The sequence below is a fragment of the Python bivittatus genome, unplaced genomic scaffold, assembly GCF_059951505.1.
Source record: "Python bivittatus isolate LINGU-HERP-01145 unplaced genomic scaffold, Pbiv_v1 ctg000410_np1212, whole genome shotgun sequence".
NCBI lineage: Eukaryota > Metazoa > Chordata > Lepidosauria > Squamata > Pythonidae > Python > Python bivittatus.
The window spans coordinates 16,398,125-16,416,734 of NW_028277067.1; the positions used below are offsets into that span (position 1 = coordinate 16,398,125).

General features: G+C 36.5%; 2 protein-coding genes and 1 pseudogene across 2 annotated transcripts; all 3 read right to left on the reverse strand.

Moving 5' to 3' along the window:
• Positions 1-4,839: 4,839 nt before the first annotated feature.
• Positions 4,840-5,778, reverse strand: LOC103053815 (olfactory receptor 10A7-like). Its single transcript, XM_007443212.1, has one exon. The coding sequence runs from the start codon at positions 5,776-5,778 to the stop codon at positions 4,840-4,842; it is 939 nt and encodes a 312-aa protein (XP_007443274.1).
• Positions 5,779-11,167: 5,389 nt separating this feature from the next.
• LOC103054047 (olfactory receptor 6B1-like) lies at positions 11,168-12,139 on the reverse strand (annotated as a pseudogene).
• Positions 12,140-17,322: 5,183 nt separating this feature from the next.
• Positions 17,323-18,348, reverse strand: LOC103054289 (olfactory receptor 2AP1-like). Its single transcript, XM_007443214.1, has one exon. The coding sequence runs from the start codon at positions 18,346-18,348 to the stop codon at positions 17,323-17,325; it is 1,026 nt and encodes a 341-aa protein (XP_007443276.1).
• Positions 18,349-18,610: the final 262 nt, after the last annotated feature.

The window sequence follows — 18,610 nt, forward strand, 5'->3', positions numbered from 1 at the left end:
GGCTCATCTTCCGGCGTCATATCTTTTAGCCTTTTAACATTGTCCATGGGGTTTTCTTGGCAAGGATACTGGAGTGGGTTGCCATTTCCTTCTCCAGTGGACCACATTTTGTCAGAACTCTCTGTCATGACCTGTCCGTCTTGGGTGGCCCTGCACGGTATAGCTCATGGCTTCACTGAGTTACGCAAGCCCCTTCGCCACGACAAGGCAGTGATCCATGAAGGGGAACACAAATATTATTCAAGTACATATATATTTCTAATAGAATTATATGACTATCCTGTTGTTTTTTAACCCAATGTATTTTGTATAAATGAGTCCCATCTTTCATTATACTTGTCCATACAAAGTCTACATCTATAGGCAATCCGCTCATAGGTGGCAAGTGTAATCACGTCTTCAATCCATTGAGTGAAGGGGGCCATACATTTTTCTTTCAAATGCAGCAATATCAGTCTTTTGGCTATAATAAGGGCATGGAGAATCTATTCACATTGTCTGGTTGTCAAATTCCATGTACTAGGTATATAGTTCAAAAGAATATTATCCTCTGAAAATTTTAGCTTTTGTTGCACCATCATATTTATATAGTCCACTACTTTCTCCCAAAGCTTAGTAAGTATAGGACATTGTAAGAACATATGTTTTAAAGAGGGATTGTCCTTATTACATCTCCAGCAAAATGCTGTTTTTGAGAAATAACAACTTATTAAATTTAAAGGCTGCCTGACTCCCAGCATCTCTTATGTTTGCATCATCATTGCCAGAATTATAAAAATCCAGTCCACTACTGGCAGGTGAAAAACATTTTCAACCTGCTCGTTTTATCTATTTCTGTGTCTTTCTTTTATGGCACATTATTCACTTTCAGAGAACCAGTCTGGTGTAATGGTTAAAGGCCGCAGGCTAGAAAGCAGGAAACAATGAGTTCTAGTGTGCCAGTCACTCTCTCTATGCCCTAGAAAGAAGGCAATGGCAAGCCACTTCTGAAAATGGTTACCAAGAAAAGTTCATGGATTTATTCATGTAGTCGCCAGGAGATAAGACTGACCTGATGGCACAAAAAATAAATTAAAAAATAAAAATAATTGTCTATATGGTGTCACATACTCCTGCTCTAAGCCACTTCAAAAAAATCTTCACCATTTTTTTGTATCTTCCTGACTGCTTCAGCTCTCATCTACATTTTGAAAAGCAAAGTTGTTTGCAAAATTCTAAAATGAGTTTGCAGTAAACTGACAGTTCCTCCTAGAAGTCATTAAGAGTCACGTGTTTCCTTTCAGTGTATTAGCGGATCAAAATTTCAAATTTAGCTCTTGTATAATATTTGTTCTTTCAATGTGTAAGTTTGTGTTTCATAATTTTACCCTCTCTATAACTGGTGTATTATTTTATGCTGTTAGACTGTGCCATATTTCATTATGGTTGTTTTTGTATTTGTTGTATTGATGGTATTTACCATATATACTATCCTGGGAAAAAAATGGGGTAAATTTGATACAAATTCTTTGATCAGATAGTATCCCACCATTTAGGACTGCAAGTCATGAAAATCAACAGTGGAATTGTCCAGTAATATAAGATGTTTTGCAAGGCAAGATTGTTTCAGGAATATGTGAAATATCTGTATAGGTTCTAACCATTCTCTCCATCTGTTCCTAGGCCTGAAAGTCCAAAGAACATCCCTTTCCCTGTGCTTTTCCCTGTTCTTAAAACACACAAACACATACACTGAAACAAAACCCAAATGGTGCACCAATTTACTAGTTATCTGAGATAGAAAAATTTCATCCTTTGCTCCCAAATAGCCCCAATAACCTATGACCAAATAGAAGGTCTTCAACCTGACTGACCAAATAGAACTTTTCAGGGAGGACATGCTGTCACGAATTGCAGTTTATGTCTTCACAAATCATTATTGATTATGTGGTACATTCATTAAGGCAACATTGTGAGCTTCTGATTTATTCAGACGAGGATCACCATCTTGGGGACACAATGGTTAGGCTCTTCTTTTAGAACAGAGTTATCAGAAGAAGATCACAGACTTCACTTACACTGAGGTATTATACATACAAGATATAACTAAATCGTAGGGAGCCAAGGAAGTTGCAGACCACTAGAGAGTGGAATGTACAATGAAAGACAGGACATCCATACACTTCCCTTGACCATTTTGTAACTCCATCAGTGCATGAACACCGTATGCCACTCATGAGAACTGCATAGAAATTCTCTTTTTCTGAAAGAAAGAAAAACTGTAAGTTTCCCACTCTTGTACAGTAATTAGTAAGTAAGGATAAAAACAAAATGTCAGCTTTGTGAAATTAGGAGCAATGACAAACACCAGTCCCTCATCAAATGTACTAGGTATTTATTTTGTATGAATACAACTTATTTCTAAGTAGAAAATGATCCTGTAAGGTCCAATTAGAATTTTGGGTATTTTACTATATATTTACATAAAATTAGAGGAAAAAACAATTGATATGCTCAGGTTATTGTTATTATCTATCTATTTATTTATTAGATTTTTATCCTGCCTTTATTATGTTTTATAAATAACTCAAAGTGGTGAATATACATAATACTCCTTCCTCCTCCTTTTTTCCCCACAACAACCACCCTGTGAGGTGGGTTGGGTGGAGAGTGACTGACCCAAAGTCACCCAGCTGGCTTTCATGCCTGAGGCAGGATTAGAACTCAGAGTCTCCTATGAGTGATTCTCGGCCAGCATCTTAACCACTACATCAAACTGGCAATAAAATCTTTTATTGAATTATTATTGAAGCAAAGTAAGGAATATGTCCTATTGAATTTAAGTATTTTATTTGTATTTGTTCAAAGGTTGAGAAGTTTTGGTAAATACATATCTGAGATCAGTACAGCATCATGCCAAGGACTTTGGCCTTGAATGCTTTAATTTCTGCATGGACAAAGTTGTTCTCTCACCAACTAGAAAATTTGTTGATTGCTAGACATACTTTTTGAGCTTTTATAGCTAACTCTCTTATTTGATGACCTCAGCATGTAAAAGATTGAAAGCAACTACCTAGGTATTTAAATGATTTTACCTGCTTGATGGATTATCAGAGTGTCTTCTGGAAAAGACCAAAATTTTGTTTTTTGGTAGCTTATTTCAAGTCATTCTTTAGCACAGTACCCCGAGAGTTCCTTAAGACCCCTACTATGATCACCAGATTAGAGCTAGGCTGCATCTCATTTGAGACCCGAGCAAGATTATGTCAGCAAAGAGTCTGGGGAAAACAAATCATTTGGGGAACCTCATTGGTACAGCTCATTCCATATGATATACATCAGTCAATTCTGAAAACAAAAAATCAATCAAACAAACACACAAAAAATAAATAGACCAAGATCTGAGATAATGTGGACTGTCAATATCAGCCCTACTTGCTTTGGACCTAGAAAAGCCTCGGTAGAACTTAAGCAGAAAGTAGGGGATTTAGGCATTCAGGTAGTCAGAGCCAAACTTTCCCATCTTCCTTACAGAGGAATTGCTCTCTCCCCTTAGACACTCCCCAATTACATCTATACGATTCTGTTTGCCCCACATAGAAGGGTCTTCTCCCTAGCCTGTATAGATGCTCTTCCTACTAGGATGACAGCTGGTTGATATGCCAAACTTCCATATGAAGATTGAGTATGTATTTGTTGAAAGAGAGAGCTTGAGTCTGCTTCACACATCCTTCTAAAGTGCCCACTGTACTCTCATTGGCAATCAGAACTAATACACCCTTCTTGAGCCTGATAGACTCCACTCATGAAGAGGAGGTTGAAGTATTCTTACTAAATGAGCAATACCCAGGTGTTTCAAAGGCAGTAGCAATTTTTTTTATCTATAGCCTTAGTTTATAGAAACCATTTGGTACCTCCAGTGAATTGCTAATTTTATAGAGTGCCTTCCTCTTATATACATATGCATTATTATATACCTAAGTATGAATGGTGTGTTGTATTTTAAATTTTGTGGCTTGGTCTTGAATCGTAAATAAATAAAATAAGAAATAAAAAGCTTATTATTGTATTTATTTATTTATTAAATTCACATGGCCGCCCATTTCAAATGCATGACTAATAAAGTTACAGTTAAAATGGGCTTCTTGACGCAAAACACCACATGCTTTTTCAGATATGAAAATTGTACAGTAGGGATATACACACATTTGAACTAGCAAGCCTATTTGTAATTCTGTGAGAATGTTTTAAATGCTTCATGAAATTATTACCATGGAGGAACATGGTGATTCATAAAATGGCTGCCAGGGTGACCAGGAACAGATACAGCCAACCAATTTACCAGTTACCAAAATGTTCCCTTCCATTTTCTTTCTTTATTTACAAGTGTCTTATTTACACTAAAAAAAAAAAAAATCTAAACCCCTTACAAAGGAGGTATAGAATAAAAATAATCCATAAAATAATAAATCTTTATCACAATAGTAACAATAATAATATAAACAATATACACAATAATAACATGGCAACATCAATAACAGTGCCTACATACATTTTAGTTCTCCCAAGATGCTCCATATTGTGACTCTTTTGTAAGGATGGGTGGGAATGAACACTTTTAAACCAAAGTATGAACTTTACATTAGGACTATGCAGGGCCAGAGACTGTTTTGAAATAAAGCTGATGCCAGAGGTGGACACATTATTTTAAATACTAAAATAATATTGAAGGTAAAATAAGGTAAAGGATCTGGGATACATCAAGGAAGGATTCCTTGGGCACATTAGCCCCCATAGCAACAAAACTGCTATGCCCCATCTTAAACTGTAGTTCACCACAGCCATTGAGATATTTTGATACTATAAAACTCTACTGCTGTACTTTCTAACAGTTTTAAAGAGGGCTTCCTTCACTTCTCTGTTTCTCAAACTGTAGATGATGGGGTTGAGCATTGGAGTCAGGACAGTGTAGAACAGAGAAAAGATTTTATGTAGCTCCTTCAGTCTTTCTGTTTCAGGGACAACATAGACAAGGAATAATGAAACATAGAAAAATGAAACTACAATGAGATGAGAAGAACAGGTCGAGAAAGCCTTCTGCTGTGCTGTTTTAGATTTCATTTGCAATACAGTGTAAAGAATATAGATGTAGGAGGCTATCGTTAGGAGAAATGGGGGCCCTATAGCCATGAATCCTAGAATAAATGTAGCAAGGTTTACCCTGTCTGTATTGCTGCAGGAAAGATTAGCCACTGGAGACACATCACAAAAGAAATGGTCAATTTCACTGGGTCCACAAAAAGTTAACTGTACCAGAAAAACAGTTATGATGGTGTTGGTCAACAAACCACTCATCCAAGATGTGAGGGCTAATTGGAGACAGAGTTTACCATTCATGAGAGTGGTATAATGCAATGGTTTGCATATTGCTAAATATCGATCATAAGACATCATTGCCAGAAGATAACATTCAGTAGATGCTAAGAAACCAAAGAAGTAGTATTGTGTCATACATCCATAAACAGATATAGATTGATCCCCAGTTACAAAACTAGCCAGCATCCTGGGCAGGATGTTTGAAATGTAACAGGTCTCCAAACAAGACAAGTTAATGAGGAAGAAATACATGGGGGTATGAAGATGCTGGTCAGCTACAACGAGTAAAACAATAAGTAGGTTCCCCACAATGGACACAGTATATATAATAAAAAAACATATAAAGAGGAATATTCTCATCTGAGGAAGATTGCTGAATCCCAAAAGAATGAATGTTGTAACACTTGACTGATTTATTTCCATTCTTTCTTACTAATAATTATCAAGATGATTCTGAAAAACAATTTGAAGAACTTTAGTAGCCCCATTTTCCCTTCTTTTCTTCTCTCTGATGATTGAGGCAAATGTTGACATACACGTAGTGAACTGCTGGTTGGCATACCTAGACACTCAGAAAGAACAGATATTGTGATTCTTAACATACCCACCACATCATAGTAAAGAATGTCACATATTAATGTTCTATGATATTAAAGGTAACAAACAATCGTCTGATCATGTTCACTGCTTTCCTCTAGGAATGTGGGGTGGGGGGAAGTATGAATTTAAATGGGAATCAACTGACCTGCCCAAGCAGAAACTCCCATGTCAAAATGAACAATTGCATCTATCATTCTTTAGCCAAGACATGTATCCCAAGAAAAAACAAATCCAGAAATGTATACATATTTAGGAGGGTTGCATTTTTTAAACTATATTTGGGCACTTCTAAAAAAATATAGTTGCATTTAAAAATAACACGTTTAGCAAAGTTTAATGAAAGTTCCATATATTAGAGAAAAATAGATGCAGTTAAAGTGGGATTTCTTGCTGTTGGAAATATTACAAAAGATTTGAGTCAAACAGAACAATACATAGATACCTTCAGACACTAATACAGATCATATCTGAATTATTCCTATATCCCTGCTGTCAGCCATTGCTGATTGCAAATCTCCAAGAAATAATTTTAGAGATAGCGCCTCCCAGAGACTCCATTTCGATACTAAAATTAAAATACAATGAAAACTAATGTTTGGAAAAACAAGGATGTATTTATATGTGTTTTCAATTAAAAAAAAAACCACTCCAAAAATGAACTGGCCATTTTAAAATAGCTTTTGGTTCAGATTGTCAAAGAGGCTAGTGTGTGGCTTAGCCTTACAGTTAATAAAACAGGTTTTAGGTGGTGATTCAAGATCTGGTGGCAACCTGGTCTGGTTCAATTAAATTCAAAGATACAGATTAGGTTTGAAAAATCTCTGTTCCTAAGCTTTAACTGAGACATTTCAAAATCACGTGCAATGTTTTGGTAGAACAGGATGAAAATCATAAGGATGGCTGAACCTTTAGAAGACATTAACCTTGCCAGTTTTAGCCAGATGGCTTCAAGGATTTTAACCACAGTAAAAACTTGGAAAAATTCCCCAATACTTCTTTCACAGTTGAGGAAGCAAGGCTAAGGAAAAACAACACAAAAAGCCTCCAAATTCTATGTTTTGTAACAAGATCATGGCTGAGCCAATGTGGCGTCTGACTCCAATTTAAAAATGGAAATTGTCAAAAACATTTAAAATCCAAAACTATTTTAAAATTAAACTGTTTCACATGTTTTTCTGGGGTGCCACAGACTTTTTTTTTTTGTCCCTATTGAGTTGTATGTCTTTTCTGTCTCTGATCCCTGATTTTCCAGGGGAGCCTCGGAGGGGATGGCAAGGTTGTCTGCCCCATTAAGAAACCCCCTCAGTCCTGACAGAACCCGGTTGCATCAGAGTGGCAGCTGGCAGGCCACATAATACGGAAGTCCTAAAAGCAGGTTGGCACTGCCATAGAATGGCACAGAGCTTGGTAGGACAACGTGAAAGAGGCTGGCCCAGAACAAATTAGATTCCATTAGCACAAGAGAGTTGCTGGCTGGCTGGCTGGCTGGCTGTAGCAAAACATCTGAGAAAGTGAAAGCACTGAATAATTGAATCAGCACCTGCACAAATTTACTCATTGTAATGGGGAGAGATTTGAACCTGTCCTAGTCATTTGGACTGTAAAAGTAACACCTGACCCCAAAATGCATAGAAGGCTGGATTTGTCAACCTCATTCCTGTGTTCAGAGTGCTGACACAGGTGATCTCCCAGTTGTGTTGGCAGGACCAATGCAGGAGTATACCATTCGATTAGCAGAAGAGAGAACAAAACTGAAAGTTGAGGCTGGCCATAGTAAAACAACTGCTAAAGAGAAGGAAGGCCAAAGTGAAGCATAGCCTTGCCACCCCAAAAGCATTCAGAAGGGCAGAGAGTTTAATAAAACTTTAAACTGACTGGCTGGCTACTTATGTCTGTCTCAGAGAGCCTATCACACCACTTAACTCCCCTCAGTGTTCTCCATTTGTGGGATACAAGTTTCAAGACTACATTTTTCAAAACTCATAAGCAGGAGAAAAACCACAACATTTCTGAATCAGTTTAGAGAGATCCAGGAGATTTAGAACTATCTGGTCAGGTCACCATTTCAATTTGTAAATCTGATCTGAATGACTCAAAGAGATCTTCATTATATTGAATCTTTGAATCAAATCTTTGCCTAGGCCTACTGTCACAATTCCTTTGCAGTTCTATGTCCTAAAAGCTTGACATTTTCTGAGTGTCTGCTCTGATGGCTGGTGTGGGTCTTCCGGGCTGTGTGGCCGTGGTCTTGAAGTCTTGAAACAAGACTTCAAGACCACGGCCACACAGCCCAGAAGACCCACACCAGCCATTGTATGCCGGCCGTGAAAGCCTTCGACAATACATTGTCTGCTCTGATGTTGGATCAGGTATGTGCCCCCTCATCCCACTAGATTTAGCTTTGCTTGTTTCCAGATAAACATCTACACAGGGCAATGAAAATAACTAAAATGTACTTACCTCTTCCATATTAATAGCTTTGTCATGTCCTCTATTTTCTTAGGCCCAAGTACAGATTGCTAATTTGAAATTCTAAGGATTTATATTTCAAATAATAATTCCAGGGTGCTGCTGATTTTTTTTTTAATGAAAAGTCTAGAATGTTCATGTTATAATTCTAAGTTACCCTGCATTTTCCGATTTTAGGAAATGAGAGGCCCATGATCAAGACTGACTCTTCAAGTGTAACAGTTCTTAGTTGATGGTTTTTAGATCAGCATCATCTTATCAATGGTGAAAATACAAACTTGAGGGTGTCTTGCCTGATACAGCTAAGGTTTATCAAGCCTAGCATTCTGTTTCCATCACCAGCCAGCCTGACCCATCTTCTGAAAGGAGACAATCATAATCTGTTCCTTAATCATTTTTTAAAGACACACATATTAGCAGACATTTCTTAAAAGGAAAGACAGTGAAATTACATGGTCTGTGTAGGAAGCAGTGGACCTCTGACTAGTGATACACCTATAATGAATGCCTTCAGTTTTGAACAAAAATGTTTCATTTAAATATGACAGTTAATATCCACATAATATAGGTCTATACAAAACTATAGTCTAAGCCATCTTTTAGGTTCCATCAGTATGTATTTTATGAAAAGGGGTGTTTTGGTAACTTGAATCTTAATCCACTTTAAGATGACTCCTTGGCATCACTGATCTTTGGACTATTTGTTATATTTCTCAAACCTGCAGCATTAAAACAAATATTACCACAAATATTGATAAATTGACCCAACAGTGTTATTTTCAGTTTGAACACCTACTCCTGAAGTAGGTGTTCAGTATTCTGTGCACCCAAATTTTTGCTCAAGCATTATAAAGGTTCTAAGACTTCTCTAAAACCTACTACTTTCTTCCTGAACCTTGGAACTGATTTACAATAAGGAGAAGATAGATTCTCTCACTTTCATAGATCTTACCCATCCAAAAAGAATCCATCAGATTTATGTAGTCTGTATCTGATTTCCCATCAACTAGTCCCCATAATTTACCAAGTTAGTGATAGTGAAAATTCTGATGAAATAAACATACAATATTCTTTCCTGAGTACTACACATAAGATGAAAATCGGACACGATAGATGCATAAATATTTACCTCAAAAATAATTATGTTCCCAGGCAACATCTCTGATGTGTTCCACTCATACTTTGTCCCTGGAATACAAGTATCTTTTCTCTGTCTTCCCCACGCTGCAAAATTATTGTGGAGTTTTCTTTGGCCATGCAGTCCCTTAGCAACAAATGATCTGCAAGGTTTATGTGTACTTCAAAATATACATGAAGATGATTTCTTTACCATTATGTATTAAATGGTTGGAATGTGAACTAAACAGTTCATCTGTTGTTGCTTTCCTTTATTAGTAACAAATGAAGTAATTACTAGTAAAATCTTACCTTTTTATACTAGGGCCAGTCAAGGAGAGAGCTGGGGCCGGGGGGGAGGAAGCAAAAAAACTCTAACCTTTGGGATTATATTATGGTTTTAGATGTCAACTGCTGGAATTTTTTTAGATTTTATTAATAATGATCTCAACCTGTTTTGTTTTTTTCCCCTAAAATTAATACTAGCAATAAGGTGGACTGAGTAAAATGTTTTCAAGGAAAGAATTAGAAAACAGTATTCAGTTTAAATAATCTTTAGTGAAGTATATTTTTCCAGAGTCTTGTCATTGAGAATGTTTTGTTCCTTTCTTTTTCTATAGAATAAGAAAAGCATGTATCAGTGGAAAGTCTGCCTTATCTCCTTAGGTTAAATTTATATGGCTGATCTAGATATAGAACTTTTAAAAATGACAAAATGACAGAAACGTAGCATACAGTATCTGCCTTAGTTTGTATCACTTTGTTTAATTGTTTAAATAAAATGCTGTTCTCCAATAATTGGATTATAATCTAGTGTCATGTGGAGGTAGATAGAAATTAGTTTTGAATCTGCTAGTAGATCTCTGATTATTGTAGCGTAAATTGGCAAGCATTTTTAATGCATAGTTTTTTAAAAGTCAAAACAACTCTTTCTACCGACCTCAGAAAATGTAAAATGGTCACAGAAAACATGAGTTTTATGCTGTGTTTGGTGAGCTATCACAGTTTTATATGGGTTAATTGGAAAAATGAAAACAAAACAGGAATGTAACTGATAGGTAAGAAGACACAGGGTTGCAGCATAACTATGCCCAATTCACGCCCCCCCCCCGCTCCAAACCATCCAACATTAATGACCAAAGTTGCATCAAAAACTGATGAGAAAAAAAAAATGGAATTTACATCCTTTATTCATTTTTATCATTGATAAGTTGAAATATTGCAACTTCTTTATTTAACCTTGAACATGGATTTTCTCCAAGTAGATTAACAATCAAAACTTTTAAAATCTCACTATGAAACATTGATTGATTAGGATAATGATGCCCATACAGTATTAGAAAAAAAAATACAAGTAGATTATACAACATTTATATGGAAGAAACCAAGTATGCTATCCTAATGAAAGAGTTCTTCAGAGTGTGATACTAGAAGAGGCATTCTTCTTCATATGGTATTTTGATTGAAAATTATTAAAAACTTTAAATATAAGAATGCGACTTGCAACAGAATCTTGCACAATAATGTTGGACAGTTTTAGCTCAAATAGATTTTTGTTGATGAAGAAAATGTGCCACAGTTCAGCACAACAGGCATATAAAAGGAGGAAACAATTAATTTCAGTGAGCTATGATAATATATTAGCTTACATCCTTGCAACATGTATTATTTTGTATCCAACTCGCCTTAGGGCTTTGCGGACTTCTTGATTTCTTACACTATAGATCAAAGGGTTGATTAGAGGAGTCAAGACAGTGTAGAAAACAGAAAATACTTTATTGAGGTATCTTAGAGTGGGTGTATCTGGCAACAAGTAGACAACTATTAGTGTACCATAAAAAAGACAAACCACCATGAGATGAGAAGAACAGGTTGAAAAGGCCTTCTGCTTTCCCGTAGCAGAAGAAATCTTTAGAATTGTGGCAATAATGCAAATATAAGATGTAAGAGTTAGCAGAAATGGGATGACAGTGAAAATGAAACTCATGGGAAAGGTAACAAGTTCAATCAGGCTTGTGTCACTACATGAGAGTTTTTCAAGTGGAATCAAATCACAAAAGTAATGATTTATGACATTGGGGCCACAGAATGATAACTGACCCATCAGAGACACTGTTAGGCAATTAGCTAGGAAAGAACCAATCCACACTCCAATCATGATCTGGACACCAATTTTCCCATGCATGATGGAAGCATAGTGTAAAGGTCTACAGATTGCTAGATATCGGTCATAGGACATGGCTGCCAGGAGGTAAGTCTCTATACAAACACAAGAACCAAACAGATAAAATTGGATCATGCATCCAATAAAAGAAATAGACTTCCGACCATCAAATAAGTTGGCCAACATTTTTGGCAAGATAATTGAACTATAGCAAGTTTCCAGGCAGGACAAATTCCCCAGGAAAAAATACATGGGTTTGTGAAGATGGTGGTCAGATACCACTAACAGTATAATGAGGAGGTTCCCAGTTATTGTTGCAAGATATATCATTAGGAAGAACAGAGAAAGAAGAGGCTGTAACTCAGGGAAAGTTGCAAAACCCATAAGGATGAATTCCGAGATGATCGTTTGGTTTCCTTTCTGTGTATTGAACATTTCTTTCATTCTGTAATTCTCAGAATCTTGTTTCCTTTCTGTGTATTCCTCATTAATCAAATCCATGGCAGGCCACATCAGTCCTACAACATAACAAGAATCAAATGGATTGCAAATTTGAACTGTATTGATAGTTTTGAGTTATATTATCTAACTAGAAATCCACTTGCCTCCAATATCTTCCTATGGAATCAGGTACAAATAGAGTTGTGGAAAAATTGCTGAAGTCACTTCATGGCTAAATCTTATGCTGCAGAATTAGGATAGTGTCATTCCATGGAGAGGATAGTAAGTCTGATTTGATCCTCTCCAGAGTATTAAGTGAGAAAATCCAGAATCTGGAGGATTTTCCCTGTAAATTTCCTGAAATTGCTTTCACTGCATCACCAAGATTCAAACAAACATTTTTGTTGTAATATAACTGACATGTGTCCATACAATGACCATTCCTGATCTCTGCAGACAGCACACTTGTGAATATCTGAATAGATAAGACCACTGAATAAGAGGAGGGGTTAATAAGGAGAGATTAATAGATGTTGTTTGCTATACTACTAATGGACATTCATACATCACTTGGGCCCAAGTAGAATGGAGGAGAGGATTCTGTTTTTAGAGAAAAAAGATAGGATGAAGAGATACATATCAATATTATCTTCAAATTTATGCAGAAAATAGTGTTAACAAATGATTGAGATGGAATGGCTACATAAAACTGCAATTGAAATCCCTGTCTTTAAAGAAAAGATAGGAACGTACCTGTGACAAAAACAACAAAGGAAGGAATAAGTAAAAGAGAATGAAGAATAAGAAAAAAATGGATATGAAACTAACTGAACAGAGGATCAAGTGAGAAATGTATGGATGGATGTGTGGGAGGGTGTCTGTCCCTTTAGAAAAGGGAATGAGGTTGATCAGGTTGATTAATTGGACACAAACATAATTTATTTCTAGGAGTAGACTAATATTCCAGGAATTCCTACTCTGGAGAAGATCACGTCTAACTCCTATATTTCCTGCCTTATAGCTGTTCATGAAATCATATTACTAGTTTGAAACAACCACACTGGTAGTCAGTATGCTTCTGGACACAATTCAATGCTACCTTGAAGGTGCTAAATGTCTTGGGAACTATCACCAACTGTTCCAATCTGCCTACCCCTTAAGATCTTTTAAAAAGGATGTTCTCTGTGTTGCCTGTTCATAAGAAAAACAAGTTTCTGCTCCAGCAAGAGAAGGGCTGTTCTTGGTGGCCACGTACTAATTATGAAACATCTTGTCCTGTGAAATGCTTTCTTTGTTACTGTTTTATTCTTGTTTTTTTTGTTCCTGTAAAACTAAGTTTTGTGGATGGTGAATTTTTATTCAGTGAAATTAAATTTAGAATTATTTTGTCTGTTATTTTTCTTTCTTTCTTTTTTCAATTGCTGTTTGCTGTTCTAAGCAAAAAAGTGTACCCGAAAAAAGGTGTTTCAAGTTTCTAAAAATTAATTGTCCAATGAATCCCATGACTCAGAATTACTCAGATATTAATCCTACTGTATTCAATGAAATTTTCTTCTGAAGAAGTATACATACAGTAAGGATTATGGTTTAGGAGGAGTGTAGGAGAAGACCCATGTTGTCTATGGTGGCAAAAAATCATGAGTCTGGTAGCATTTTTTCCAACTAACAAATTTATCAGATACACCTGATGAAGTGAGCAACAGCTCATAAAAGCTTATGCCTTTTAATAAAAGTGGTAGTTGGAAAAGGTACTACCAGACTCCTGAATAATTGACAGTGTACTTGAAAGAAATGACACCAATCTTACTGAGCACCACATATATAAAAACCACACAAAATAAATATGATAAATATGGCAATTAGGCATACTTGCTCTATAGTTTTCCAAAGATGAAGACAAATGTTGGTACTGAAGGAGAAGATGAAAATGAGATTCTTTTTAATGGAAATAGACTGATGAATATGCATTATGAAGACAAATATCATTTCCAGCCCAGCCCAAAGTTGTTGCATTGTTGAAATAATTGTTTCTAGTAGTATAGGATGATTATCTTGGAAACAAAGAAAACCAGCACATGAGATTAGCTCTCACCTGTAGTCATTCCCTGTTATATCTGAGGTGCTCCAGAGCGTGCCATTAATAACAAAGGATGCAGAAAGGGAGGTATAGTAATAAACCATTCTCAGAGTGTTGTGTCCAGGTGTTGTTACATCATCCTTTTTACACTAGTTGGTGATCCAGGGTAATAACATCCCTCCTTATTAAGTATCTGGGCTGGCCTGAGGAGGATGTTATGTTATTTTTTAAAAAATTATTGGATAATTAAAATATTTCACATGGGCCTGGGGATTTGTTGCTGTTTGGCTCTTGGAAAACTGTTCTGAAACAATGAGCTTCAGAATCTTCAAAAACATGCGAAAGTTCACTCTTTCTACATGGGGCTACTTCATTTTCTGGCTCAAAATGTAGCACAGCTCTTTGTCAGGGTGATTTTTGTAGATACATACATACCTGTTCATCACACTGTTCGCTTCTGGGGCCAAAATATTATTCAGAGCGCAGTAAAATGAGTAAGAAAGAGTAAGTGAAAGACATGAAATAGGAAAAAGAAAGAAAGAAGAAAGAAAAGAAAGAAAGAAAGAAAGAAAGAAAGAAAGAAAGAAAGAAAACATATCTAAACCTAGTTTCCATCAATATGCATCTCTGTAGCTTTCTATTGTTGCAAATCATCCATGTTTCCATCATGTCCATACACTGCTTTGTATACCACCTTCTATTATATAAACTTCTCACCTTTCTCTTTTTGAGGATCTCAACTGCTCCATTGTCTTCTTCCTGTTGACTCACTCACTCTTCCCTATATCTTTGTTTCCAGTTCAGTTCTTATTCATTCTTTTTGTATAACCTAAACACCTCTTTCATACATGACCTGTCACTTACTTTTGTACTGAATCCACTTTCCTACAGAACCCATTCATTGTTTATTTTATATCTTTTTATTTTGCTTGAATACATCTTAACTTTCTCATTCTCACTACATTTAACTTACTTCTACGTTTCTCCAGATATTCCTAACTCTCACCTCATTATAATGACGTAGGCAGAAGCATTCTTGTATATGTAGCCATTCCTTCCTCTTTCATTTTTCAAAAAAACATACATCCCTCCAAGAACAGACCATATACTATGCATTATGTTTCTGCCAGTGTTTGCATGTCATAAACAAATTACTTTTCTCTTTTCCATATTTAAGAAACATTGTACTATGGGACACAAATGTGAGCCCTTTGAGGTGGGTTAGAATGGGAAATGCACAATGCTCTTTGTTACTGTAGAATTGAATATCAGAATCTTGAAAGCTTGCCATATTTTCTTTGCCCTATCTTATGCCAAATAAAATCAAGGCAGGGTTATTTTGAGTTTCTTTCTTATGCTTTTCATTTTCTTAGGAGTGAGTAGACTTTTCTCCTCCCTTAAGGGTTTGTTGTTCTCTTCCCCTAAGGCTGTATCTACATTATTTCCCCTCCCTTCCTGTTAGAATGATCCATCTTCCCATGGGTGAAGTCAGACCAGGCAATTCATCAAGGTCAGTGGACAAATCTAGCAGAAAAGAATTAGATGGAACTGGAAAGTGACCCTCCTCTCTGGTTGCATAACAATCATCATTGGAGGGTCCAGCCTGGCATGAAGCAAAGACTGTTCTTCATCCTGGGGATGAATGTATATCAATACTGGCAGCCATTCATGGGGATGGTGCTTGTGCGGGAAATTCAGATGGAAGTGGCAGACAAATTGTAGTTTGTGGATATCCTTCACCCCCTCCAACTTTCAGGCTTTCATCATAGGCAAGATCAAGAAATAAGCATGGCAGGAATTCTAGAAATGTTTTTTTATGTTGCAGGGTAGAATAACAGAATCTCAAAAGCCTGTTGGAATTTCTTTCTGCCCCAACTTATTCTAAACAAAATCAAGGCAGAGTTGTTTTGAATTTTTCTCATACTTTCCTCTGTCTCAGGACTGAGTCATCTTTTCTGAAAATCCCCTCTTAACAGTTCACTCATTCCTTCCCGATTCCCAAGGCCAAACCTCCATTCCTTCATCTACTTGCTCTAGCTTTTCACCATATATGAATAACTTGCAATTGTTCACTCCATTTTTGCAACCAAATGCAACTATATCCTCACCTTTCCCCTTGTCCACTAAGGCAGTTCTTTTGTCAAGGAAGAATATGTGATTTGTCTCACATGACCTGTTTTTTTAACAAAGCCATGCTGATGCTTAGCTATTACAGCATTGTCTTCAAGGTGGCCTGCTCTATTATCTGCTCTAAGATATTTCCAAATATTCATATTAGGATCATTGGTCAGTAATCCTCTTTTTGTCCGTTCTTGAAGAAGTGGATCACATTTGCTCTTCTACAGTCTTCTGGCTCCTTCCCAGTTCTCAAGATTATTGAAAAATAATTGACAGATCCTGACAGCTCTTCAGCCAGCTCTTTCAGTATTCATTACTGTTGCCTTCTGGAATGATATCTCCCATCCTCAGAAATCCAGATGGCTCCCACCCTGATGATAATGATTTATTGAGAAAAAGAAAATACTGAATCAAAGTGGGCCCGAAAGGTTACTAGATGTAGCATTGCAGCATCACTATTCTAGGAAGTATCTCCATGGCTCCATTTCATCTGTCATTAATCACAAAGGCTGCAGGGGACAATAAAGAAAGCAATGGGATTTGAGTCATTTATTTTAATAACTGATTGATTGAAATATCTATAGATGAGTCTTCCATACAATAACATGGATTTTTTTCTTGTAGTATAGCAATCAATCTTAATCATAAAACAATACAATATCAGTTAATTATTGTATATTAATGATATCTACAACAGAAACAAAATTGACAATATTTTTCTCAATAGCAGTATGGAGGAAAATAAGTATGTTGTACTAAGTAAAGCATACTTCAGATGAGATATTACAGAGGATTTCTCTTTGATATGACATTTTGTACCCCAGTTATTAAAGTTTTTTAATATAAAACTGGGACTTGAAGAAAATCTTGCACAATGGGATGTTAGGTCATTCAGGACCAATAGTTTTCTGTTGATGAAGGAAAAGTGCCATAGTTCAGCATACCAGACAGTATAAAAGGAGGAAACAATTGATTCAATAAGCTATGATAATATATTAATTTGCATCCTTGCAACATGTATCACTTTCCATCCAACTCGCATTAGGGCTTTGCGGACTTCTTGGTTTCTTAAACTATAGATCAGGGGGTTGATCAGAGGAGTCAAGATGGTATAAAAAACAGAAAAGACTTTATTAAGGTGTCTTAGAGTGGGTGTATCTGGCAACAAGTAGACAACTATTAGCGTACCATAAAAAAGGCAAACCACCATGAGGTGAGAAGAGCAGGTTGAAAAGGCCTTCTGCCTTCCCATAGCAGAAGAAATCTTTAGAATTGTGACAATAATGCAAATATAGGATATTAATGTTAGCAGAAACGGGATGACAATGAAAATGAAACTAATGAAAAAGGTTATAAGTTCAATCAGGCTTGTGTCACTACATGAGAGTTTTTCAAGTGGAATCAAATCACAAAAGTAATGATTTATGACATTGGGACCACAGAATGACAACTGAGCCAAAAGAGACACTGTTAGGCAACCAGCTAGGAAAGAACCAATCCACACTGCAATCATGATCTGGACACCAAACATCCCGTGCATGATGGAAGTATAATGTAGTGGTTGGCATATTGCCAGGTATCGGTCATAGGACATGACTGCCAGGAGGTAAGTCTCTGTTCCAGCACAACAACTAAAGAAGTAGAATTGGATCATGCATCCAGTAAAAGAAATGGACTTTTGACCAGTAAACAAATTGGCAAACATTTTTGGTAAGATGATTGAACTATAACAGGCCTCCAAGCAGGACAGATTCCCCAAGAAAAAGTACATGGGTGTGTGAAGATGGTGGTCAGCTATAACTAGCAATATAATGAGGAGGTTCCCTGTTATTGTTGCAAGATATATCATCAGGAAAAACAGAGAAAGCAGAGGCTGCAATTCAGGGAAAGTCCCAAATCCCACAAGGATGAATTCTGAGATTGTGGTCTGGTTTCCTTTCTTGATAACTGAGCATTTCTTCACTTCCATAATTGTCAGAGGCTTATTTACTTTTGATATATTCCCCATTAACCAAATCCATGGTATGCCACATAGGTCCTGCAAGAAGACAAGAATCAAATCTTTTCTACAACTTCAGCACATACTGTATACAGTTTTGAGTTACGTTGTCCAGCTAGAACTCCCCCCCCCCCATCTTCAATGTAATCAGACTAGCAGTACTGCTGGAGCCACTTCATAGCCAGATGCTGTGCTGTAGAAGTTGATTTGGGCCATTTTGTGAAGGGGATAGTATTTTCTGATTTGGTTGATGCAGGAGCATTGATGGAGG

What these genes read in the sequence shown, in the direction of transcription:
- LOC103053815 (XM_007443212.1), bottom strand. Translation starts at nt 5,778, where the DNA reads ATGGAAATAAATCAGTCAAGTGTTACAACATTCATTCTTTTGGGATTC.
- LOC103054289 (XM_007443214.1), bottom strand. Translation starts at nt 18,348, where the DNA reads ATGGGGAATATATCAAAAGTAAATAAGCCTCTGACAATTATGGAAGTG.